The sequence below is a fragment of the Diabrotica virgifera genome, chromosome 6, assembly GCF_917563875.1.
Source record: "Diabrotica virgifera virgifera chromosome 6, PGI_DIABVI_V3a".
In the NCBI taxonomy this organism is placed as follows: Eukaryota; Metazoa; Arthropoda; class Insecta; order Coleoptera; family Chrysomelidae; genus Diabrotica; species Diabrotica virgifera.
Window position 1 is genome coordinate 43,750,553 of NC_065448.1, and position 27,580 is coordinate 43,778,132.

Here is a 27,580-nt window from a genome sequence, read left to right on the forward strand (position 1 = left end):
ACAAATGTTTATTGGTTGAGAGAGTGACTTTTTTACTTATGCTCAATCAAATATTTTTACTATTTTCTGTTAGTTTTTTAATAGTTATTTATGATATAAGTGTTAAAAGTACACATTTAAGGCACGCATGTGAAAGTCTGCAATTCACATGAGTGCCTTAAAAATGTACTTTTTAACACACATATCCGCACATATCATACAATATTTTTTCTGCAAACGTAATTACAGAATAATATCTACAAAAACTTTTTTCTACAGCCGTGTTAAAAATTCAATTTTTAGCACTCCATAAGAGCATTAAAAATGCTACTTTAAGGCACAAGTGCTTTAAAATTTTTATGGCACTGCAATTCGTATTGACCGTATAGACAATTTTGATGTAATGTCACAAAAATATAAAAATGGAATGTCAGTCAAGTTCAAGTAAAAGTTTTTGTAGATATTGTCCTGTAATTACGTTTGTAGAAAAAATATTGTATGATATGCGTGTTAAAAAGTACATTTTTAAGGCACTCATGTGAATTGCAGAACTCGCTATCGCTCATTCTGCAAACTTTCACATGCGTGCCTTAAACGTGTACTTTTAACACTTATATCATAAATAACTATTACTTGAACTGACATTCCATTTTTATATTTTTTTGACATTACATCAAAATTGCCTATACAGTCAATACGAACTGCAGTGCCATAAAATTTTTAAAGCACTAGTGCCTTAAGGTAGCATTTTTAACGCTTGTATAGAGTGCTGAAAGTTGCATTTTTAACACGGTTGTAGAAAAAATAAATTTTATGTATATTTTATCTAAAAAATATTTAAGCACTTAAATATTTTTTCAAAAATAGAATATTTTTATGAACTTCTTTAATTCTTTTTTATTTTAACTTTAATGCAATCTGTTATCATTATAACAATATGACAGATATAAAAAATGACACAGTGGGAACTACACTCAGGGGTGAGAACTCTTTACATATTTATATTAATTTAGTCTACATTACCATATTTCTGACTTTTTTACAAATTAGTAACTACTATCTACTTCCCAGTGGTGTAGAGATCTGTAACTTTTCTTAACCCTCTAGTACCCTAGTTTGCCTCAAGGCGGACCATAATAAAAATTTCCATGCTTACTATTTAAGTATTTTATAGCTGCAATACCGAAACCAGCCTCTGGACTAGATCAGATAAGCATCCAGCTTTTAAAAGTTTGGGTGATCAGACAGATTTTTACCCTATAATTTTCAGTTTAGCATGATATTTGGTAGTGGTACTAAAAACATCGGACATCATAAAAGACTTCGGATTAGAATCTTAATAGTTTTTGCATATTTGTATTACTGGCAGTTCCCCAGATTTAAATCCTGTACATCCAGACTTGTCGTAGTATTGCCTTATAGAGAAGAAGTTTGTTCTGGATACATTTTTTTGTAAAGCATGCCCAGTTTTAGTTGTTCCCATAGAGAGTAGTCTTTATTTTCACTTTCAGAAAGATTTTTCAAAAAATGTTTTAATACTTACCAGTATCTTTGTTTCCGTTTAGTGCTAAGATTGTTTTGTTAGAAAGCTGCTACTTAATTTTTTTTAGATACATTTGATTTCCCGAGCAAGGGTCATGTTTATCAACTGCTACCCTAATTAAAAAGAGATTGTTGAGTTACTTTATATTATTATATTTTTTAGATACCTGCAATTTCCATCTACAAACTTTAATGGATCTCCAAATTATTAGAGTACCAACCAAAGTATGTAGGTACTATAAAAATTATATGTAACTTTTTAATATTTTAGATTTATTTTGATATTTTTGTAATTAATTTTTGATTTTGTAATTCATTGTAAGATATACATGATTTGTGTTTATTGTATTTTATTTATTAATATTTTTATTTGAACACATATAAAATTATATCACTATATATTATAAAAGTATGAAATAAATTGATTTGTATTTGACAATAAGTTTTTAATTCACTACACTAAGTTTGCAGCAATAACATTTCTTCGTATTCTCTATACATGTAACATACAACCATTATTTCGATTTTCCTCATCTGAAATCATTTTCGTTGGAACTTTATTATGTTCTTCACTTCTTCATTGTTTTAAAAAGAAAGATGTTCTTTCATAATCATATGAAATGTTTGAAATAAAAAAATATATTATAATGTTTGAAGTTTGTATTTCACTACACTAAATATGCAGCAATAACATTTCTTCATATTCTCTGTCCTTCTAACATACAATTATTTCGATTTACCTCATCTTGAAACATCATTGGAACTTCAAGATGTTCTTCACTTCACTATCTAAAAGAGGAAGACATTCAATCATACTATCCAATGTAACACAGAAAATAAATATAATGTTTGCATTTTTAGCAATTTTTGCACGATGTACCACGTAAAGTTGATACACAATTAAAAGTGACTGATTAAAAAAGCATAAAATAAGTTTTGTTTTAACTTTATAACAGTAAGAAGTACATGATCAAGTGCGTTCATAACGAGTCTATCCCTTTCGAATCCCTATGCAGTAGCTATTTCAACACTTTCAACAATCACATTTAGAAGTTCAAAGGATTGTATTTCTGTAACTGTACTTGATTCAGCATTGTTTTTAATTAGATCCATACATTTAATTGTTTAGGTAAAAAAATTGTTTCATTCAAAGATGACACATTCACAAATATGACTTTGAGTCTCACTTAAACAGAATTTTTCTTGAGGATAATCTGGTTTTTACTAAAAATTTCAGAAGAATCGTTTTTACAAGTTGACACATTTGATTCTGAAAAGTCTTGGATAGTTTACTGGCTTTCAATTAAACAGGAATTCCATTTCCAATAACCTGGCTTTCTTTACATTCTCTAGTTTTTTGAGTTGTTGTATATTTTCATGTCTTTTGAGAGACCTTTTTAAAATAATTTTTTTAACTGTATTGGTACTTTTTTTATGACTTTAGCAAAGGAATTGCATTTGGCCTTAATCATGCATCTTTTGTTGGCAAATCTAATTAATAAAGAGGTAACATTTAATCATAAGCTTTGAAAACAGATCAAAAGTAACCTTAAAAGTACATGGCAGTTTATAAATGTCTATTGTATAATAATAATTAGCTTTCTTAAAATGAAGTGAACTCTTGTGATAGGATAAACATGTTTTAATTGTAATACTTACAGTTTTCCAGTCGTTTAATTGATCATTTTCATTTTATTCCCAAAATAAACAGTTACAACCACGTAACCCCATTTGTAATAGGTGAACAAATTCGTTATTTATATGTTATTTATGCGACTTTTGCTGTTGAATCCAATTTTAGCACATTTAAAATATATTAAATATTGTTAGCAAATCGATTTTGTTCACTAATATCTTTAGAAAACGGCATTATAAGCAGAAAAAAACAAACTTTTCTATATGTAAACATTGTAAATGTCAGCACAATAGGTCCCGACGGCGGCCATGACACTTTGGCAGTTAGGAGGGGGTACGATTACGGTTTATCCCAATAAAAATAAAAAACAAGTTTAATAAAAATAAAATGGAAGTAAAACAAGAATTCAGTGAGAAGACGTGTAAAGTAGAAATAGAATATAATGACTTAAATGAAGCTCTTCTGGATGGCTCTAAATGTGAAGTTGAGGAGCAATCCAATACACAAACTACACATGACACGTATGATTATGCAGACTTCAAGGAATCTTCTAGACATAGTGAAATATACCAAGATATAAGTAAACTGAACCCAATCGAAGAAAACCAAAAATCTGAAAAAGGTTAGTATAAGTTAACAAGTGAAGGGTCACTGCGAAAAACGATCATAGTCATTTTTCATAGTTTCTGTAAAATCATGATTTTAAGGTTTAAATTAAAGTCACATTGTTTGAGGCGGCGCGGCAGTTTTACTCTCATATTTTCTCTATATTTCTCATATTTTCTCACAAACCTTAACCTTTAACTACCCGCGCATCAAGTTAGAACATAACTACAGGCGTGGCGTACTTTATAAGCCACAAGAAAATACCCTTAAAAACAGGGGATTTGTTTATTTTTTTTTAAATACACTTAGTTGTTTGTTATAAACCTTATTCGGCATCAGTGAATACTTGAGTTGGAGTTCCTTTTCAGTAAGCCAATTGGGATTTATAACAACTGGAATCATGGAATAACTGGATTCCATGATAAATAAAATTACTAATAAAATTTTTTTGAAATGTGATTTTTACAGGAGGAAAAAGTATTGTTTATAACGAAAAATATATTTTGTGCCATAATGACTAAAAAACAATTGAAATATGCACTTACATTACTACTTGTATTAATATAATCGTGGCGTATATTGTCCACCACCGGAAGCAACAAATAATAAACTGTAAATTATTATGATTTTCCCAGAACGCTGATTATAACGAAACTAAAACCAAATTGTAAAGCACATTCCAGTGATAGGTTAGAGAGATAAAAAAGGTCAAAAATTAAGTTTTTAAATACAGTCAAAATCGTTTACAACGACACCGGCTATAACATACAATCGGATATAACGAACAAAATAGTAAGGCCCGTAAAATGACATATACAAAAAGCATTTATATTGCTTATAACGAACAAATCGGTTAAAGCGAACATATTTCTTGGAACAATGGCAGTTGAAATAGTGGTTACAACATACATACAGTCGGAAAAATGAAAGAATACCCATGAACGAACATATAAAACACGCTGTATTTTCCTGTCACTGTGTCACAAAGAAAATTGTCCAGTGCAGGTACATGTAACAATAATTATTACATGTACTTGCGCTGGCCAATTTTTTGTGTGACACGGCGACAGAAAAATACAGGGTGTTTTATATGTTCGTTCATGGATATTCTTTCATTTTTCCTACTGTATCTGTACCTCAGCAAGATACAACATTCATTTTTTTCAATTATGACCGTTTTACACACTATATTACTAAACAATTAATAATATAATAAATAATATAAATAACAAATGCATGATTTAAATGACAATAGATACAATGTTATAATATAATATTGTTTCCACATAATAACACTTTTTGTTGGAAAAAGTTTAAAATTGCTTTAAAATTGGCTGTAAAGTTATGAAAATGGACATTGTATTGTTGTATCTCTCCAAGGTACCGATATTGCCAAGAAATGAAAAGGAAGGTTTTATTAATTTATGATTATGATGGTATTATGTACAGCTGGTTCCTAAAAAAACTGATACGACTCTTAGTAAGATTTGATCATTTTGAGCAGTGTATGATTGGTCTGACATTATATTATATTTATTATGACAGACAAATAATAAAATAAACAGACAAAGAACCATTTTTTGAGGTTGAAGTTATCTGACAAATTTTAAGATTTGGCAGTGACAGTATGTAAATAATAAGTTTATCCTTCAAAATATAATAAATTAAATATAATTAAACTCATATTAATTATATCACACTTCATCAAAAGCTTTTTACAAGAACATAGTCAGAGATTTTGATATGGCTTAGAGCCAGACTACATCAAGATCGCCTATAAATCGTGCTGGTAATTGCCTTGCAGCCAGACCAAAAACAAAAGGAAGAAGAAGAAGAAAATACACTGCTCAATTTTCTACAAAATACGCTTTAAGAGTCGTATCAGTTTTTTTTGGAACCAGCTGTACATCCGGGCTGGGTCCAATTGTAAGTCCTTTAAACACTAATTAGACCTCCTAGGCGGCTCCATGGTATCATAAGATTTTGTTTACATTATTCCACCATTTGACCCAAGACGCCAAATGGTGTGATTTACATTATTTGGTGTTTTTAAAAATAAATAGTGTATGTATGCCTACATTTTTATAATACGAAAATGAGAACCCGTTATATTATGAGTATTGTTTATTGACTACCTGTACTCATTCCAATACATATTATATGTATCTATGTATGTACATATTTAGATTTACGAAAGTACAATAAACACATATGTTAAATCTTATGTGTAATATGTTATAACATATTATAGGTATAGATTAAGTTACACATTTTTGCATCAAAAACTCACAACGAGCTGACTGTTGCTACCAGTGTAATATCGTTTATAGCAACCTGTTCGTTATAACATATACAACCGCTTACAGAGAACACTGGCTACAGCGTACAAAAGCCACCAGTCCCCTGAAGTTCGCTATAAACGGTTTTGACTGTATATTTGCAGTAGAATTCTTATATCTGGCGTACAAAATATGCCAGCGCGTGTAGTTAAAGGTTAATATTTTCCTGTCATAGCTATTTATAGTTCGAAACTAACTGACAACCTCTACAACATGGAGTATATATATCCTAATTTTGGCCAAAATTGACATTGATAGTTTTTCGTAGTGACCCTTCAAGTCTTCTTCTTCCTCAACTTTTCCCTGTTCATGGGCCAGTGTTCCTTACCTGTCTTCTCATTGCTGTCTATCGTGTCTTCTCATTGCTGTCCATAATGTCTTCTTCATTTAAACCTTTTTTTCTCAAGTCCTCTGCCACACAGGCTTCCATATTCTTCTTCTCTTTGGTTTTCTCCTATATCTCTTTCTCTCAACTTCTAACAGCTGTATTATTCGTCTTGCATAGTTCCATATCTGATGTAACCAAACCATTGGCCTTTTGTCGTGAGTTTCTTTAAAGCTGGATTTTTGGACGGGAACGTGGATGACATGAATGTCTTATGGGGCACTTTGAAGAACAATATGATATGAAAAGCGTTGGCTAGTTTATCATACAACGAAAAAGGGTGACACCAGGGATGTGTACCGTCTATTGTTCTATAACACGTGCCATGCACATCCTGTTTTAAGATAAATTGGGCTTTAGGCTGCAGTAACCCCTAGTTCCCTAATGTGTTGTCCCTTTTAGTCCTACCCAACATCAGCCATGACATTTTCATTTCAGTTACCTCCATCTTCTTTTCCATTTACGTTTATATTGTTTGTAGCCTTTTCTTAACACTCTCGCCGCCAAGTGTAACATTAATGAACACTTGCAGCATTTCACTTAGAACGCTGGTGTAGTTTTGGCCCACAACAAAATAATTTTTTGATGAGACATACACAACAAGTTCGTATTAACAATTATATTTCAAAAGAATTCCATTGTTGTTCTGGTGTCCCACAAGGGTCTCATTGTCCCTTGCTCTTTAACTTGTTCATAAACGACATTGGTAAGGCTATCAAAAACTCACACTTTCTACTATTTGCTGATGATCTTAAGTTATTCCGTTAACTACATGATAGATCAGATCTCTTGCAAGATGATGTTAATGATATATGCTTATGGTCGAAACAAAATGGTTTAAGCCTAAATCCGACTAAATCGCTTTTCACAATTTGTACCAACTTAACAATGTTCCCAACCATTTGGGCAAAACCCTGTACCTGCTTTTTGGTTGGAATGCCCTTTCAGTAGTTGTGACTTTGGCAGATGATGCTCTGGTCCCTGAGGATAGTTACCATCCACCCCTGAATGTAATATTAAGAATATCAGATAGTCATACTAATGTAGTTAATGCAACCAAGGATGAATATTATTATGACTTCAAGTTAGCAGACTTTAATTTGTTAAATAGCTATCTTGGAGAGGTTAATTGGGACATGATATTATTAAAACATTCTATCAATGACATGCTTAATATTTTTTATGATGTTCTTTACACAGTTATATACATGGTAGTACCACAAAAGAAAGTGTCTCAAGGATACTTTCCAAGATGGTTCTCTCAAGAATTAAAGAATGTTATTATTTTAAAAAAGCAAGCACACAAAGCGTTTAAAGAATCTGGGAGTAGGTATGATTATATTACTTTTTCAAGATTAAGATCACAATGTAAAGTCCTATCTAAAACTTGTTACAATGAATTTGTGTCCAGCTCGGAAAATGCTATTGTCAATGAGAGTAATGTGAAAAATTCTGGTCCTATGTCAACCCACAACGAAAATCTAATGATTTACCATCTGAAATGTTTTACAACGAGGTGAGTTGCCAACTGGGGCCTGATCTTCCAAATCTATTTGCAGATTATTTTAAAACTGTTTACTCAACAAAAGTTTGTCAGGCGGTTGAATCTTTATCTTTTAATGATATCAGCATAAATGATCTTCAAATCAGTATTTCAACAATTTATGAAGAGATTTGTAATCTAAAAACCAACAATAGTCCAGGGCCAGATGGAATACTCCCCATTATTCTAAAATCATGTAGTTTCGTACTTTCTCGTCCTCTCTATATGATATTTAACTCTTCTTTGAAGTCTGGTTATTTTCCTGAGTTTTGGAAGACTAGCTTCTTAACCCCCATATACAAATCAGGGAATAAAGCTGATGTGTGCAATTATAGGCCAGTTTGCAATTTAAATGTAATTCCAAAACTATTTGAAAAAATAGTAACAAAATATCTTACTATCAGTGTTATCATTAAGATAGATAGATAGATAGATAGATAGACATTTATTGTTTTTAAAAACTACAGTTTTATAACAATGAGTTTAGTAAGTACAGAATATAACTAACAACTAGTCTAGAACATAAATAACTATTAACAAATTTAAACAAAAGTTAAGCGCTATCACTAACTGAAATGGAGAACTTGGTTTTTTTAATAAACACCAATGAAGGAGAAACTGAAGTACAGAATATAACTAACAACTAGTCTAGAACATAAGTAACTATTAACAAATTTAAACAAAAGTTAATCGCTATTACTAACTGAAATGGAGACTTGTTTTCTTAAATAAACACCAATGAAGGAGAAACTGAAGCTTATTCATTTAAAACAAAAGATCTAAGTTTTATGATATTCCAAATATATATTGAAATTGCTTTCAGAGATATTATAGTTACATTATTAAGACAACCAATAAGGTCGGTGCAATTATTAAGGGGGGCCATATTAACCGGTTTCATTGAACTGTAAATGGGACATTCAAACAGTAAATGTTCAAGAGTTTCCAACTTGTTTGTGTTACAAATAGTACAGATTTCAGATGGTCGTATATGATATGTTATACCATTATAGGTAAATTTTAACACATGGCGATTAGATGTTCGAAGTTGCGCCATGGCACGAATGTATTTTATGGGAATTTGAAATTCCAGATATTTCTGTACTGAGGTATCTACGGATAAATGTTTGTAAATAGTTGAGAATGTTGACATGGAGACTGCTTGAATGTCTTCTTGATGAAGCATATCCATATACTTTTTTAACATGCTTTTCTTGTTTTTTAATAGCCAATCAGAGATGTTTTCATCCCAAGAAAATTCATAATCTAATATTTGAAAATATTGCTTAAACTGTGAAACCCAGTTGTATCTGTTCGTATTTATTGAATTATTTGCTGAAGAAATTTGAAGCTGACGCAGAAAACAAATAAGAGGAAGTCTTAAATCATGCATTTGCGATAGCTTGATAAGCCAATTTAAAGTTAGCTTGAAAATAGTAAAAGAAATTTTTACTCTTCCTGTCTCCAACCTAACAGCATAATCAGGTGTATTGATACTGAGATGTAAAAGTTTTTTAAAGAAAGTTATTTGTATTCTTTCTAACTGGTCAGCATATCTCATTCCCCAAACGGGCACACAGTTCATAACAAGGCTTTGAACTAGCGAATCGAAAAGTTGCACACGAGATGTCCAAGAATTCATTTTGGTTTTAGCCATTAAACCTATCACGTTACCAATTGCGTGTTTTGCTCTTTCCACTGTTGTATCGGCCATTGCTTTAAAAAGTGATGTTGTGGTTAGGGTGACTCCAAGATATACAAATTTGTTAACAACTTCTATTTTTTCATTCTTATATAGGAACTTAACGCCTTTATTGCCAATTTGACCGCTTCGGGCAAATGGAAGAATTTTGGTTTTGCCAACATTTACAGTTAGCTGGTTTTTGTCACTGTATTTTTCTAGATAACTTAAATTTTTACCGAGTTCAACTTCCGAGTCACAAAGAATGACCAAATCATCAGCATACAATAGCATTATTATTTGATTTTGGCTATCAATGGAGATACCTTGTGATCCTTGACTAATAAAAAACTGTTCTATATCCGCAATAAATAAACTAAATAATAGTGGACTCAAAGGTTCACCCTGTAAGACTCCTGTTGAAATATCAAATGGTCTTGTGTAGCCGTTTGGAGTTTTGATGTACATCCTAGCATTATCATAAATGTTTTTCAAAATGGCTATTATTTTAGAACTCACCCCAAGGCCAAATAGCTTTTGCCACAGCAAATGATGGATAATGGAGTCAAAAGCCCGCTTATAATCTACAAAGGCAGCGTACACTTTGCGTTTTTTCAGTCTTAGTTGCAGTTGTACAGCAGAAGTGAGGGTGAATACATTGGGTGCGTTCGGACGACCACAGCGGCTGGATAGCTGAGCCAGCAGTAGCTGTCAGACGTCACCGCTGGAAGCCAGCCGCTGAGAGATTTACTAAGCTTTCCCTATCACGGCTGGATGCAACCACTCAGCCGATTTCTGCTGCCAGCCAGCCGCTATGGTCGTCCGAACGCACCCATTATCAATGCAACCCCTTGATCCCCTGAAACCCGACTGACATTCGGGAAGAACATTATTTACTTCAACCCAATCTCTGAGTCTGTTTAACAAAATATTAGTAAATATTTTTTCAACACAATTAAGTAAGGCAATACCTCTATAGTTTGCTGGATCATCTCTGTTGCCCTTTTTAAATATCATAGTAAAAATGACTTCACTCCAGTTATGTGGCGTAATGGTTGTTTCCAGTATTCTATTAAACATGCCCGTTAAATACAGTATCCAATTATTTGGAAGATTTTTAAAGAATTCATAAGAAATATGGTCAGTTCCAGGTGCTTTACGATTGGGACAGTTATTTAGGACTCTATATATTTCGTCACTGGTTATAATAGCGTCAAAAATGGGATGTCTTGCATCAAAAAAACGGGCATTATGATATAGTTTTGGGGGATATATATTCGAATAAAATTGCTCCCATACGTCTACATCGATAAAAGAAGTATTGTGATTTTTCCGAAATTTCCTAATCACTGACCAGAATGTTTTGGAGTCCCTGCTGTTTGCAAGTTGAGAATACAGGTTATGAAAATATATATGTTTTTTCTTTTTAATTATTTGTCTATAGGCTTTTTTTGATGTCAAAAAATTTGTTTTATAGGGGTCGCGGAAGTTATTTGATTTAGCTGTTTTGAGGCTTTGTTTCATGTTGTTTTTAGCTGAGGTACATTCATGATCAAACCATGGAGGACTTTGCCTGATACACGACGGGAAAGATTTTTCTTTACAAAGTTGTAATTGCGAAGCAGTTTCTTTAATTGCTGACATTAGATTATTGTATAGTTCCTGTGCATCAATATTTATAGAAAGAGACGTTTTATTCGAATGTTGCATAGAAATTTTATAGAAAAAGGCAAGGTCAGTATTCCATTGATATATAGTTTTTTTTTGTATAGGAAGTGCTTTTTTGAAACGACTTTCTCGAAAAAAGTCGGAAACGCAAGTTACCAGTATACCAAAGTGGTCAGAAGGGCTGTTATGGTTCATTACACATAAATCTTGGATAATAGGTATTGCACTGTTCTGGATAAATGCTAAGTCAATTACACTATTTCCAGCTTTGCTAATGTGAGTAAATTGTGCCGGTGTATCAGACTCAGTCCTCCCATTAAGTAGACAGAAAGAGTTGGTGTTCATGAAGTCAATAATATGGCGCCCCTTAGTATTTAAAACCATGTCATTGCTTAGACGATACTCCGATAGATTTGTGCCCTCCAGCATCTCTGGCGGAACTTCTCCAATATCTGATATTCTACTGTTAAAGTCACCGCCAATTAGAAGCGGAACATCGAAATGGTTTTCTAGAATTTCCGACAGAGATACTTGAAAAAGTTCTAGAATATACACAATATCTAAGGACGGTTTAAAATATACTGTGCAAATAATAATAGACTCTTCCGAAGGAGAAACCAGTCTGCAAAATAGCCACCACGGTGTTTTTTCTAAAATTACACAGTTGTATACATTTTTATAAAATATGTAGATACCACCGCTTGCTCTGCCCACGGATTTCTCTTTCGAAGCAGGACTACTTATAACATTATAGGATGACAAAACAATTGACAAATTATTACACTCATTAAGTAGCCATGTTTCAGTAAGACATAAAACCGAAAAATCATCGTAATCTCTAACAAATTCATCCAGATTGGCAAATCCTTGACAGTTCCAAAATACTATTTTGAATGATTGCTATTCAGGTACAGATGAGTTTGCCCCACATAAAGCAGGCTTTGAAGTCTTGAGTCCCTTTTCACGTCTAGGTGATTCCTGTTCCTCTCTATCACGTTTGGTTGTTCCTCTTGTAGTAATTGTAGGTATTTTGTTTATGTATCTAATCGTTAAATTTTTCTCCCCATTATCTATACGACTTTGTAGCTCTGTTCGTAATTCAGCTAGATATTTTGACTGGCAAGGTGTCAGATCTTGTTTTATGTATATGTTTGAGTTTGAGTTTTGATTCAGTTTAGATTTATTTTTAAGAACAAAAAGGGCATCTTCACTGGACATCATAGTAACTTTCAGCGGCCTTGGTTTCATATCTTGGCGAGGAAAGCCAAGCCGGCGATGCGAAGCTATTTGTAAGTTAGGAGCTACCTGATTTAATATTTGTTGTGCATTAACTTCATCGGATTCTGTATTTTCTGGAACACCCATGAGCAAAACATTTTTTTCCCTTTGTTTTCTATCAGCCAGCTCTATAAGGATATTTTCGGGAGGAGAGGATTCTATTTTCTGGATTTTAATTTTTAGCTGTTCGTTTTCTCTTCTTAGAACCGCTATTTCCGAGATGCAAGCGTCAATTTTTGTCGACTGAGAATTTACTAAATTATGTAAGTCAGACATTCGAGTGTTACATGTTGCGATAGCGTTACTTAAATTAGCAAGCTGAGCCATAATTGCGTTGAAGTGCATTGTGCTAGCATCTGCTTCTGTGGTACAATTTTGACACTTCCATGTCAACAAGGTTGCAGGTGAAAAATTTAAGGGTTGAGGTTGAGCACAAACACCGTGCCATGTTGTTTTGCATCCAGAACATTCCAGTTTGCTACCATCTGTCGGTGTTATAATTTTATGGCATGCCTGACAATTTAAATCCATTATAGTAATATTAACCGTACTATTAAAGGTACCACTAATTACTTAAGTTTTTGTCTAAGGCAATACTCAAGTTTCAATTAAGTAGATCGCTGAAATGTAGATTGTATTTCTTGTTTAAAAATTGGGTTTTTCTCCTTACAGGTGTGTTTATAGTAAAAACTATTCAACTGTTCTAAGGCAATATTCTGGTTTCGATTGAGTAGAACGTTGAAATGTAAATTGTATTTCTTTTTTAAAAATTAAGTTTTTCTACTTACAGTTGTGTTTACAATAAAAACTGTTTAACTTTTAACTTATATTGGTTAAATTCACAAGCCAATATTAAACGATGTTACCTCTACGGCTGCTAGAACTAAACTCCAGTGTTATCATTAACAATAATACCCCAGCAGTATGGATTTCTAAATGGAAGGTCTACTGAGCTTAATTTACTAGTTTACAGTGAGTTTCTGTCAGGTGTCTTGGATGGTGGTGGTGAGGTACACAGTATATACACCGACTTTTCTAAGGCATTTGACAGGGTAAATCATACAATTTTATTGGATAAGCTGAGGACAGCAGGTTTGGGTGGTAGTTTGTTGAGCTGGATCGGCAGCTATTTGTCTGATAGATCTCAAATAGTAAAGGTCACAGGCTTTAAATCTAAGGAGATAAAAGTACCTTCTGGTGTGCCTCAAGGATCTCATTTGGGACCCTTGTTATTTAACATCTTTATAAATGACATCCAGAGTTGCTTTCAATATTCCGAATTTCTATGTTTTGCTGATGACCTAAAATGCTTCAAAACTGTCTCTTCTACCACTGATTGTATCAACTTGCAGTCAGATTTGTCCAGACTTGTGGACTGGTGTGAAAGAAATTGCATGGATTTAAACCCAAAAAAATGCCTCACTATGTATTTCTCTAAAAGGCGTATCCCCTTGGCTTTTCCCTATGCAATTTCTAACACCATCTTGATCAATATGTCAGCTACTAAGGATCTTGGAGTCTTATTTGACAATGCTCTATCCTGCAGATTTCATATCGCAGAGATTGTTTCTAGAGCCCTTAAAATGGTTGGCTTTGTCAAGAGATGTACGAGAGATTTCACAAATCTCTCAGCAATCCGCCTATTGTATTGTTCATTGGTCAGACCCCTATTGGAGTATGCTTCTTCAGTCTGGAATCCCCTCTATACATGCCATGTACACAAATTAGAACAAGTGCAAAGAAGATTTTTGCGGTATTTGGCCTTTAAGGCTGGTGTGGATCCCCCTGACAACTACCATTACAACTATGATTCACTTCACACGAGATTTTCTCTCCCTCCTCTTCAGATTCGCAGGCAATGTAGGGACTTACAGAATCTATACAAAAATTTTAATGGTATTGCTGATTGCCCAGATCTACTGTACTGTATTGGTTTGGCAGTGCCGTCAAGGAATACTAGATTTCACCTCATGTTTCAACAACCTTTATGTAGAACTATGTAAAATTTAATAGTTTTAGTTCAAGGTCTGTAAGGACAGCCAATAACTTATCTCCGAACATTGATTTCAGTATAAGTCAAAGACGCTTTGTGTGCTTTATTAAGGATTTAGCGCTTGGGGAAGAACACTAATTTATAAATTTATAAGTATATTTATGGGTAGCTAGGTGATTTAGTGTTAAGTGTCCAAATAATATTTGTCAATTTATTACCTGGGATAATGATTTACCATTTTGTGATTGTAATTACGTATATTTACATATTTTTATAATTTATTTTGAGGTTTAATGTATATTTTAGCTCTTAAATTATTCTGTAATAATGGGTAAGGCCCGTAAATAAATAAATAAATAAATAAATAAATGTTTTTGTATTTCATTTAATTGTATAAATAATCTAACAGCTAATAGATATATTCTTAATGATGTACTCTTGGATTCAGTTACTGAGATTAGAGATTTGGGTGTATTATTGGATTGTGCATTGACATTTAGAAGCCATTATCTTAAAGTTAAGGAAACAGGATTTCTCAATCTTGGTTTTATTTATCCTAACAGTCATGATCTCTCAACTACTGTATTCAAAATACTGTACTGCTCTCTATTGTGCTCAGGTCTTGAATACTGCTCTGTTGCTTGGTCTCCATTTCATCAAGTCTACATTGATGGATTGGAGAGTGTTCAGCGGTAGTTTCTAAGATCTTTAGCTTTTAAAGCACATACTAATATAAGAAATACTGAAAATTTCATCATAGATTATTCTGGAATAATGTCTCAATTTAATATTGCTACACTGAAGAACCACAGGTTGAGAGTTTGAGAGCTGATATGTTATTTCTATTTAAATTATAAACAATGCTATTCATTATTGTTCCTCGTTATTGGATAATGTGTACTTTTATTAATTTTTTTATTTATTTATTTTTTATTTATTATACGGGATAACCCCATTAACAGTTACAAATTACAATATAAGTTAGGATTAAAACATAAAATAATTACCTATACTATAGTATAAAATCAAAACAATACTATCAAAAGTTACATTCAAAAAGTTCACTACATACTAAAACATACAAAATACAACAAAAATCAACTGTACCAATATACATAATATCACAAAGCAAGAGATCTTTTTAACCTAGTTAAAGTTATATTGAATATACCACAATTGAGATGATTTAATAGCCCCATGTATCTATCCAATGAGTTGTGAATACCATAGGTTGTTCTGTGGAAAGGAATGTTGAAAACATTGTGGTAACATAGAGCTTGGTTTGGAACATTAAAGTTAATCTGATTTAACAGGTTTGGACAATCAATCAAGCCATGCATGATCTTATATATAAATGTAGCACCTGACATATCTCGACGGTTCTTGAGTGGGGGTAAAGATAATTGTTGTTCGATAAGGGAATAATCATGATTTCTAATAGTACTGTGAACGTGAACATGGTAAGCACAATATCTCAAAAATGTACTTGATGTACTTAAACACAATATAGATGTGAGTAGAAAGGTACGGCCCTGTAACGTTTTAGCATAGGATTTTGCATTTCAACTGAGTAGGTACTATGGAGGTGCATAGATCTGACAAAGTCTGTAGTCATCATCATCTCACCACCGCCTGCTTTGCGGCCTTAACATCCCTCGTCAACAAGCCTGCTTATAAATGTGACCATCTGTTTCATATAAAAGCTTCTTCTATGGGCTATATATTTGTTGCTTTTATATTCTTTTTCATAGGACTGAGTATGCTCGTCATTTTCCCTTGTTGAGAATGCTCAGCTTTTGCAATGCCATGCTACTGGATCCATTCTGTCCAAGCATTAATATCTTCAAAAGGCAATTTGGGAGTTTATTGATTTAAATATGTGATCTTTTGTAATATTTTTCATATTCGGTGATTTGATATGCTGTATTATTTTATAAAGTTTATTGTTTAATTGTCTTTTATTTATTGATTTTTTGATGTTTTTGTACATGATCTTTACTTTTACTATTTTTTTTGTATTCTTTTATAAATGCTTCTATCGTTAAAATAAATAAATAAATAGATATATCAATAAATAAACTAAAGTAGTTACTCTTATTTTGTTTAATACAGTGGTGACTTATTGGGCGTGCCTAGATCTACTCCACACGGCACAGACATATTCTTTTGCTGAAGAACATAAAAGATCTTGGCTATGGACTTTAAAAAGACCTGTGTATTTGCACCCTGTTTGCTTCTTATAAGTTTCCTTAGTAGATTGTGTCTTGTAGCAACCTTTTGTCTTGTACTCTGACAGTAGTATGTATTTGCATATAGCAAATTTTCTCCTCTAACAGCCTCATCCTACCTCTCAAAATCTGACTTCTCAAATGTTATGTATTCCCGGTTTTGTTCTATGGAATTGAGGCATGGACAATGACCCCAATATTAATGAAAAAAGTAGAGGCCTTTGAAATGTGGGCTTAACGACATATTATATTAGATTAGGTATATGCTGGACCGAGCATGTGACCAATGAGAAGGTACTACGCCGGATAGGTAAGGAGAGAGACGTAGGAATAACTATAAAGAAAGTAAAGTTGGAATACTTGGGTCATGTCATGAGGCACAATAAATATAGCTAATCATCCAAGTGAAAATAGACAGCAGAAGAGGTCCAGGGAGGGGGAGACACTCGTGGCTCCAAAACTTGTGGCGATGGTTCAGACTGCCAACTGTCAAACTATTCAGATCTGCCGTAAACAAAGTCAGAGTAGTCATGTCAATTGTCAACGTTTGGAGCAGTCCTTTTAAAACGTTTTTATATACTTGGCTTGGTTGTTGTTACGGTCTCCGCAAATTTTGTAATTCATTTTAAAATTAGTTCTAGGCTACCTAGGTACCTGAAATTTTCAGAATAGCTTAGAACTAGCTAACAATGCAATATTTAACTGCTATTTTACAGGGTGATTTATTAGTGGGGTAAAGCTCCGTAGATCTGTTATAGTAATGGATAGCGATAAAAGTTAATAACAAAAATTGTAGCCAACTTTGAATTTCACATTACAAAATTAGTTAGAATGTTACAGGGTGTTCGATAACATAGTGGCAGATCAAAGTTGTTTTTTTAAATGGAACACCCTGTACTTTATTTTATATTCAAAATCTTTTTAACTTCTCCATTACAAAAATATAAAGGTTTAGTATGTTATACAGGGTATTTACAAAGTTATAACCAATTTTATATGAAAATCATAACAAGTTTAACTCCCTGTATAAATAAAAATAAGCACAACGGCAATGGTTTATTGATGCCATATTTTTTATTTATTGTCAAAATTTTCATAAATGATCGATATTGCTATTTTTCTTTATATTGAATACAGGGTGAGTCAAAACGCAAGTACATTATTTTCTCAGTAATTTTAAATGAAACACCCTGTATTTTATATCACTATCGAAAAGTACTATTACTGTACTTTAATTTTTATACAACATTCCCTATGTCTAAATCTATTAGTTTTCGAGATATTGTCATTTTTACGGGTCTAAATCTATCGAAATTTTAGGTAATCCATGATTGAATTGTCTAAAACTGACAATTTACGATTACTGATTAATTATCAATCTGTAATCAAAGTTGGCTACAATTTTTGTTATTAACTTTTATTGCTATCTATTACTATAACGGAGCTACGGAGCTTTACCGCACTAATCAATCACCCTGTATTGATAAATCGATTTTTTTATTTCAAACTATTTTAAAAATTGATGGTGGGTCAGTGGCATTAGATTGCAGATCAAGTGTTTCCTAGTTCGAACACAGCTGTTGTGTATCTTTTTTTAATTTTTTAAATAAATAATTAAAAGTTGATACACTTAAAATTCATATTTTATAAGTTAATTATTATATATAAATATTATATATACCATTTTATACTACTGTAATTTTTGGAATTATAATTTTAACAGTTAATACACCTACTAAAAATTCATATTTTATTCTTTCGAAACATGCTGTGTCCTGTATATAACAAAACCGTGTTATTATAAAAAGTACTTTTTTATTATAGTGTAATTTTTGGAATTTTAAGCATTTTATATCGTCAAATTATTTGAAGCAAGATTACTAAGAACCGGCAAAATAGCGCAAAAGATGGATAACATAATACATTGCGAAGCAAAAAGAGATGAAACTAGTTGAGGTGGAAATGATCGTTATAAACGTATAAATTAGCATTACATTACATAGTTTCCCACTTTTAGACGTCTGCGACAGGAGTATTTTATCAAATTCTACTGTCACAGTGACATTTGTCATATTCCTCTGATACGTCTAAAGGTGGGAAACTATGTAATGTTAATTTATACGTTTATACCAGTTATTTTCATCTCTATTTGTTTCGCAATGTATTATGTTTTACATCTTTTGCGCTATTTTGCCGGTTATTAGCGCGCTCATCACTGTAGTCTTGATGCCTAATCGGCAGATTCAAACAAATAGTTTCAAGTTTTGAAATTACTGAATTACAAAGAATATGTAACTTAATACGATTGTTAAATTACCGGAAAATGGTTAAACAAAGCGGCTTATCAGATTCCTTAAACATTTAATACCAAACATTTAAAATTGTCCTTTAACAGTTCAACATTTATCTACTCGTTCCAATAGTGGCAAGTAACATTATGTTATTAATCAATTTTTCTCTTTTCTTAATTATTCGTTTTTATTGCATAGTATGTAAATTGAAGGGTTAGAAGTAAAATGGTTTAAGTGCACTTTTTTTAAAATATCGAAGTACAGATTCGCATACTTAAATGGTATTATAACTTGGTGGTAAAAGAGTAAAAGTATTCAAGCATATTTCGCCCTACAGTTGCATCTATCGCCGTTACATTTAATTTAGTGAAAAGAATATTGCACTTTACATTCGTAGTAAACGGGTTTAAGTGCCCTTGAATCATTTTACCACAAAACTATGTTTAGTATTCTGTAAAAACCTCATGTTAATACAGGATTAATTTCAAGTAATTATGTTTGTACCGAATTTTGAAGACTAATTATGCAAAATTATTATGCAACGTGCCAGTTGTATAATTACACTGTGGATAACAGCTGAGATAAAAATGATTAGTAATTAGATATTTTGTTTAAATATACCATAAAATCTAATTTTCTCCTAGCTATACTGCAAATAACTCAACACGGAGAGTGTAAAATGGCTGTTAGGCCTAGGCGAGTTGCAACCTTTTTCTGCGAATACTCATGTATAATCTCAAGGTTGTATCTCAATCAAACTCAAGATTTTCAATAGTTAATTAAATTACAAAATATACATCTCACAGTACATAATCCCTTATTGTGTTATAAATATCATATCACATTAGTGTAAAAGAATCTAATCATTTCGCTACAAATTTTTTGCCTGTCCTGTAAAATCGCTAAAAATGAGTTACAACCTTGTTCGATGGGTGTGTCAAATTACTCAAAATTTCAACCTACGAATTGAGCCAATAGCTGAGCGTTTGTAGAAGGACTCTAGACGCGTCTAACGGTGTATAACTCATTTCTGGGAAAATTCGAATTTTTAAGTAATAGGCTTCATAAGTATGATCAAATCTATTTCTTATGGGAGTCTTAAGTCGTTCAGAAGTAATCGAGCTCCAAAAGTATAATCCATTTAACCATTATCGCCGAAATGGTTTATGTAGTTGTAGCGTTACGATGCTAAGTTTGATCGGGCAATCCGCGTTCATTTGCCGGCCATAATTATTGGGATGGCTGGGATATGAAGTCGGATTGTATTATCACAAGTCTGGTGTCGTAACTACTAGATCATTTGGGAGAGAATGCGACAAAGGCGACCATTTATAACGCTTAACGTGTAATCGATATACATTATATTCAACTTCAACATGTAATTTATAAAAAAACTTTGAAAAACTCCTGATACAAGAATAAACAACCGCTAAACGCCGTAAAAATGAGTGGCGCATACAATATTCCTTCTACAAAAGATCTGATATGAATATTACGTGGCGCGAAAATGTACTTTCATTTCGATGGAACATAAGATTCTAGTTTTATTTTGAAAGATTTTTCCATAACATTTGTTAAATTTGAAGTAAAACGCGCCACAAAAGAGTATCAAAATGCAAACTGTATCAAAGTTACTCTTATTTCAAATTTAGCAAATATGGAAAAAATCTTTCAAAATAAAACTAGAATTTTATGTTCCATCAAAATGAAAATACATTTTCGCTCCACGTAATATTCATATCAGGTCTTTTGTAGAAGAACTATTGTATGCGCCACTTATTTTTACGGCTCGGCGTTTAGCGGTTTTTTATTCTTGTTTATTTATACAACAGCAAATTATCTAGGTGCTTATCTACTGGGCAATAAATATATATTTATATTTAATTCTCGGAAATGAATAATGAATGTTTGTAGAATAAAGAACAGTAAAATAATAATTGAATACCATTAAAGTAATTATACAATAGCAATAGTAATACCGGAATGAGATAATTAAATGTCAATAAATTAATAATAAAATACACTAGTAGTCCTGTCGCCAGGGGGGTACAACGGCCTCCTTAATTCAGATGGACTTCCCAAGTTTTTTTTATGTATTTTGACCCGTAGAACACGAATTTTTTGGGTAACAGTCGATCCAGATGTCGATAAGATTGTTATAAACAAAGAACTTGAGGAATCACATAACAGCGATTTTTCGCAAAACAAAACATTTTTTTGTATTTTTTGGGCCATTCTAAGCAAAAAATGATTTTACAAGTTTTTTCGTAGGGTGCATAGTTTTCGACTTAAACGCGGTTGAACTTTCAAAAAACCGAAAAAAATTTTAAAATAAAAAAAAAACCCGAATAACTTCTGATTAAAAAATAAAATAGCAATTCTGCTTACTGCTTTTGAAAGTTCAAGTCAAATTCTATCGGTTTTGATTATTTGCATTGCTAAAAATTAAGTTTTTATTTGTTAAACAAAGCCATAAACACATAGTGTTTCCCGTGCCCAATGCATGCGTTTTAATGTACTTAATCTACGTAGAAATTGTATGTATGCGCGCCTACTCGTTCGATTTCAAATGAGAAATGCATTGAAAACATCATTCAATCACTATATGTTTATAGCTTTGTTTAACAATAAAAAAATTAATTTTTAGCAATGAAAGTAATCAAAACCGATATAATTTGACTTGAACTTTCAAATGCGGTAAGCAGAATTGCTATTTTATTTTTCAATCAAGTTATTAAAAATTGCAATTTTTCGATTTTTTGAATGTTCAACCGCGTTTATGTCGAAAACTATGCATCCTACGAAAAAACTTGTAAAATCATTTTTTGCTTAGAATGGCCCAAAAAATACAAAAACATGTTTTGTTTTGCCAAAAATCGCTATTATGTGATTCCTCAAGTTCTTTGTTTATAACAATCTTATCGACATCCACTGTTAACCAAAAAATTCGTGTTGTACGGGTCAAAATACATAAAAAGAAACTTGGGTAAGTCCATCTGAATTAACGAGGCCGTTGTACCCCCACTGGCGAAAGGACTACTGGTCTAAGAACACCCCATCAATTCTCAAATGTAGTATCCTCTCAACCTTAGTGCACACCTACATTGGATCCGATTTTCTCCGATCAGATCAGACCAGATCCGATCCGATCCGACAGGCGGTGCCTACATTGGATCCGTCTTTCTCCGATCAGATCAGATCCGATCAGACCGGTTTTCCGGCGAGGGTGCCTACATTGGTTCAGTAATCTTCCGACCACCGACCACCGACAATGAGTTCCGATGAAGATGTGTTAAGCAGATGATGAATTTAATATATTTAAACATGTTAGCTTGCAACCCCCAACTTGCAACCAGTTTGAAACCAGTTTGAAACCGGTTTGCAACCAGTTTGCAACCAGTTTGCAACCAGTTTGCAACCATTTTGCAACCATTTTGCAACCAACTTGCAACCAATTTGCAACCAACTTGCAACCAACTTGCAACTAAAATTGCAACTCAACTTGCAACCAATCGGAATGAAACCAAACACTTCTCGATGAGAATAGGAGAAGCTACTCCCGACGTCGGCCGATATCGGATCTGATCTGATCTGATCGGATCGGAGAAAAACGGATCCAATGTAGGCACTCCCATTTAATACTATGAGTTTATTTTTTATTCCGACGTCGCCCGACGTCGGATCTGATCTGATCTGATCGGATCGGAGAAAAACGGATCCAATGTAGGCACCCCCATTTAATACTATGGGTTTATTTTCTATTCCGACGTCGGCCGACGTCGGATCTGATCTGATCGGAGAAAATCGGATCCAATGTAGGTGCGGCCTTATTTATAAGTACCAGACTCAATGTTTACATTAAAGTCAGGGACGTTGGAGGAAAAGGTAGTGAGGGGAATAGCTGCTTCGGCGCGCGAGTTATGCTTGTCTTCGTCTTTTCCTCGACTGTGAGCTGGCGACTTTAAACTGTGATCATTTATTTGTCTTACATTACCCTAGTCCGGAGTTAGATCGGCAGTATTTCCATAAAAGGGTTAGTCCAATGACAATTATCGTAGTCGTGGCCCCGGTGACCATTAGATACGGCCAATGAGACTCACTGACAGTTCGCCATTGAGTATTGGTTAATTCTTCGTCAAGCTTCCTCTCATCTAGGATTAGGTGATCGAGTTTTTCCCCTTGTATGTCAATGCGGGTACTAGGAGTCGGAGTTTGTTTACTGCGTGGTCTCGTTACTATTTCCGTAGCGGTTGTGATCGGAGCTTTTAGGTAGCCTGTCATGGCTAGAACCCTGATATTGCAACCCTGATAGATATGGTGGTGGCATCTTGTGACTGAATTAGAATCAAACAAGTTTATTCTTTGCGTTGTCGAACTATAGTTTTTTAAACAATGGTTTAACTTTGTTATTTTATTTCTGTATTCATTTTTCTCTTGTAGTGATTGTTTATAGTTCCTTTATATTTTAGGTTTTACTCAGGGGCAGATCAAAACGAAAATTAGGGAAACATTTGGTGAACATTCATCACATAAAGAACACTGTACGAGCCGACACGCTGAGGAAAAAACTGTAAATAAAAATATAAAAGTTCAGATTAGAACGGGACCTTACAAATGTGATTTTTGTTTCAAACAGTTTTCTACACCACATAAATTGGAAATACATATGAGAGTGCACAATGGAGAAAAACCTTATGAGTGTAAAATTTGTTTCAAGCGGTTTACTCAGGCATTTAATTTGAAAAAACATTTGAGAGTGCACACTGGCGAAAAACCTTACAAGTGTGAAATTTGTTTTAATCAGTTCACTGAGGCAAGTATTTTGAAAAATCATTTGAGAATGCACACTGGAGAAAAACCTCATAAGTGTGAAATTTGTTTTAAGCGATTTACTCAGGTATGTAATTTGAAAAGACATTTGAGAGTGCATGCTGGAGAAAAGCAAGAAAAACCTCATCAGTGTAAAATTTGTTTGAAAAGGTTTAGTACAGGTCATCATCTGAAAAGACATATAACAACGCACACTGGAGAAAAACCATACAAGTGTGAAATTTGTTTTAAGAGTTTTAGCGAATCAGGTAATTTGAAAATACATTTGAGAGTGCACACTGGAGATAAACCTTATAAGTGTAAAATTTGTTTTAATCAGTTTACTGAAGCAAATAATTTAAAAAGACATTTGAGAGTACACTCTGGAGAAAAACCTTTCAAGTGTGAAATTTGTTTTAAACGATTTAGTGATACAAGTAGTTTGAAAAAACATTTGAGATTTCTGCACACTAGAGAAAAACCTCATAAGTGTAAAATTTGTTTTAAGCAGTTTAGTGAAGGACATCATTTGAAACGACATAATATAACAATGCACAATGCAGAAACATCTTACAAGTGTGAAATTTGTTTTAAGCAATTTGGTGATGCAAGTCATTTTAAAGTACATTTGAGAGTGCACACTGGAGAAAAACCTTATAAGTGTGAAATTTGTTTTAAGCAGTTTAGTCAATCGTCTATTCTAAAAACACATTTGAGAGTACACACTGAAGAAAAACCTTACAAGTGTGAAATTTGTTTTAAGCAGTTTAGTGAAAGAGGTACTTTAAAAAAACATTTGGTGGTTCATACTGGGGAAAAACCTTACAAGTGTGAAATTTGTCGTAAGCAGTTTACCCAACCGGGTGCAATAAAAGTACATTTGAGAGTACACACTGGAGAAAAACCTTACAAGTGTGAAATTTGTTTTAAGCAGTTTCAGCAATCAAGTGGTTTGAACAGACATTTAAAAGTGCACGCTAGAGAAAACTCTTAAAAGTGCAAATTTTTTTAAGCTTTGTTTTAAAACTAATAATTTGGAAGGACATTATTTGATAATACACAACAGAGAAAAACCTGAGTAGTGTAATGTTTATTACAAAATTACTTATTTATTTTTAGACACTAATGTCCGATTTCACCAACGATATCTAAACAGTTGCCTTCTTAAGTAATTCTTATCGAAAGGAACTTCTTAAGTCAATACTTAGGAACCATAGCGTTTCACAACTAAAAGAACTGCTTATCTAGGAAATTCTTTACTAGATATTGATTCGGGTACGTTTGAACTATTGTCGATAAATAACAAGAAGAATAAGATGCTATTACTTTACTTTGTCTATTATTTGTCATTGTTGTTTGTTTGCCAAGTTGGTTTTATTCAGTTTTGTACTGTTATAGTTATTTTATTTAGTAGTTAATTATTTGTAAATTAAGGTTGTTTAATGTTGTAAGTTATTTTTATATGTATAATGAGTGAAATGGAGGAAAAGAAAAGAGTTGCAAATTTCACATAAGACGAAAAATTAAAGTTAATTGAATTGTTTTATTAATGAACTAATTTTAAAATAAATAATATCTTTAAAATTACTTCTTTTATTGTTAATTTTTATTAACACACTTTTAGTGATATCATGAATGGGTTTTTGAAAGACTAGTTTGTTAGGTAGACTACATAATTTTGTCAAAAGACCTGTAATAAATGCAAATCATTTTCTATTTGTTCCGACATAATATATAAATCTGTTGGTTTGGAAATTCGAAACCTTCGAAAAAATCCACATCGTATAAAGTTTCAAAATAATTTGGTTGATCCTTGATAACTCGGAGATCTGCTTTCTGTTTCTTGTTCAGAATCAGATGGTGACTCAAACCGATTCAGATTTTCGATAAATTGTAGTGCTTTCATATTATGAATAGTAGAAACAAAACAGAGCTTATTAATATAAAAGAATACAAAATTACAACTAATATAATACATATTACAGAATAATAACACAAAAATTAAGGGAAGAAGAAAATTATTGTCAAACGTCACAAGTACATCAGTCAAAACTGCAAAAACATACTAGCCCGATCAGAGACACAAAATTTTACGAAAACCTCCAGAAAAATAAAGGAAGAATGAAAACTTGGGAGTAGGTAGTTGAAATTGTCTGTTATTATAAAGGAAATAGTTTACAATTCTACATCCCCTCCATTTTACAAAAATTGGGAAATACGGGGTGAAAAATATTTTCTCGGGGGTGTAAAAATATACGTTCAAAATAAGTCCGAAATTGTATAAAGTGACTGATTCTAAGTAACTTTTGTTGTATAGAGTTTTTTCACAAGTTAATACTTTTCGAGTTATTTGCTAGTGAACATGTTCATTTTTAACAAAAGAACATGTTTTGGGACGGTTTTTCGCAGATAACTCAAAAAGTAAGTATTTTCGCGAAAAAAATATTCTTAGCAAAAATATAGCTCATAAAAAACTGAAAAAAATGGTGTATGCATGAGGTCTGTAGACCCAGTAGAAGCAGAGTTATACCTAATGAAAAGTAGGTTCTTCTTCGTCAAATTTCAAATCGAATATTTCAATTTGAAATAACCTAAAAACGGAGCTCTTTTCGGGGAAAATTCATTACAACTTTTTTAAAGTGTTTAAAAAAGGTTTATTTAAAAAAAAACTTAACATTAAAAATAAGTGAGTTACGCTTAAAATATTGCTGGTCTTTTTTATTTTTTGCTAAAAAAATCGCGAAAATCATCCCCTAATTAGCTTCCCAAATAAAAATAATCGTTACCGCTTCAAAGTTTTTTTCCGCTCATTTTTGCAAAAAATTGGCTTTAAAATAAAACTTTTTTTTATTTTGAAAAAAATGGTATTTTTATGGAATTAACTTAAAAATTATTAGTAATACCAAAAACCTCAAAGAGCAATAAAATGTTCGTTTTGCTTTTCTGAATATTTCTGATTTTTTGTTTTCTTGTTAGACAAAGATTGGTTATGCTATGGATGTTCAAAATTTGCCTTATCTCGAGATTAGTAACTCGTTCAAGCCATTTTAACTACAGCTTTTTCAAATATAAGCACTTTGAACCAATGAAACTTACAGATCATATAAATAATACATAAGCAAAGTAACCTGTCAAGTGGTAATGATAAAATTTATTTGTGATGCTAATTAGAGGGTGATTTTCGCGATTTTTTTACCAAAAAATAAAAGGGACCAACAATATTTTGAGCGTAACTCACTTACTTTTAATGTTAGAAGTTTTTTTTTAAAAACAAAAACAAACCTTTTTTTAAACACTTAAAAAAAGTTGAAATGAATTTTCCCCGAAAAGTGCTCCGTTTTTGGGTTATTTCACATTGAAATATTCGATTTGGAATTTGACGAAGAACCTACATTTCATTAGCCACAACTCTGCTTCTACTGGATCTACAGACCTCGCGCATACACCATTTATTTCAAGTTTTTATAATCTATATTTTTGCTAAGAACATTTTTTTCAATAAAATACTTACTTTTTGATTTATCTCCGAAAAACAGTCCAAAAATATGTTTTTTTGTTAAAAATGAACATATTCACTCGCAAATAACTCGAAAAGTATTGAC

The 27,580-nt window shown here is 32.4% G+C and overlaps 1 protein-coding gene across 4 annotated transcripts in view; it reads left to right on the forward strand.

The window, feature by feature from the left end:
• The window catches only part of LOC126885934 (zinc finger protein 227-like), a 125,539-nt gene that overhangs the window by 68,917 nt on the left and 29,042 nt on the right, over window positions 1-27,580 (forward strand). Inside the window, exons 1-2 of one of the 4 annotated variants that reach the window (XM_050652753.1) lie at window positions 3,418-3,779; window positions 23,639-26,491. The exons of 1 other annotated variant lie outside the window; for it this stretch is intronic. In XM_050652753.1, the coding sequence (XP_050508710.1) occupies window positions 3,545-3,779; window positions 23,639-24,972 (1,569 nt within the window). In that variant the 5' untranslated portion in view covers window positions 3,418-3,544 and the 3' untranslated portion in view covers window positions 24,973-26,491. Of the gene's footprint in view, window positions 1-3,417; window positions 3,780-23,638; window positions 26,496-27,580 lie in introns of those variants that run through there. 2 more of the 4 variants (XM_050652754.1, XM_050652750.1) reach the window with 2 other exon arrangements.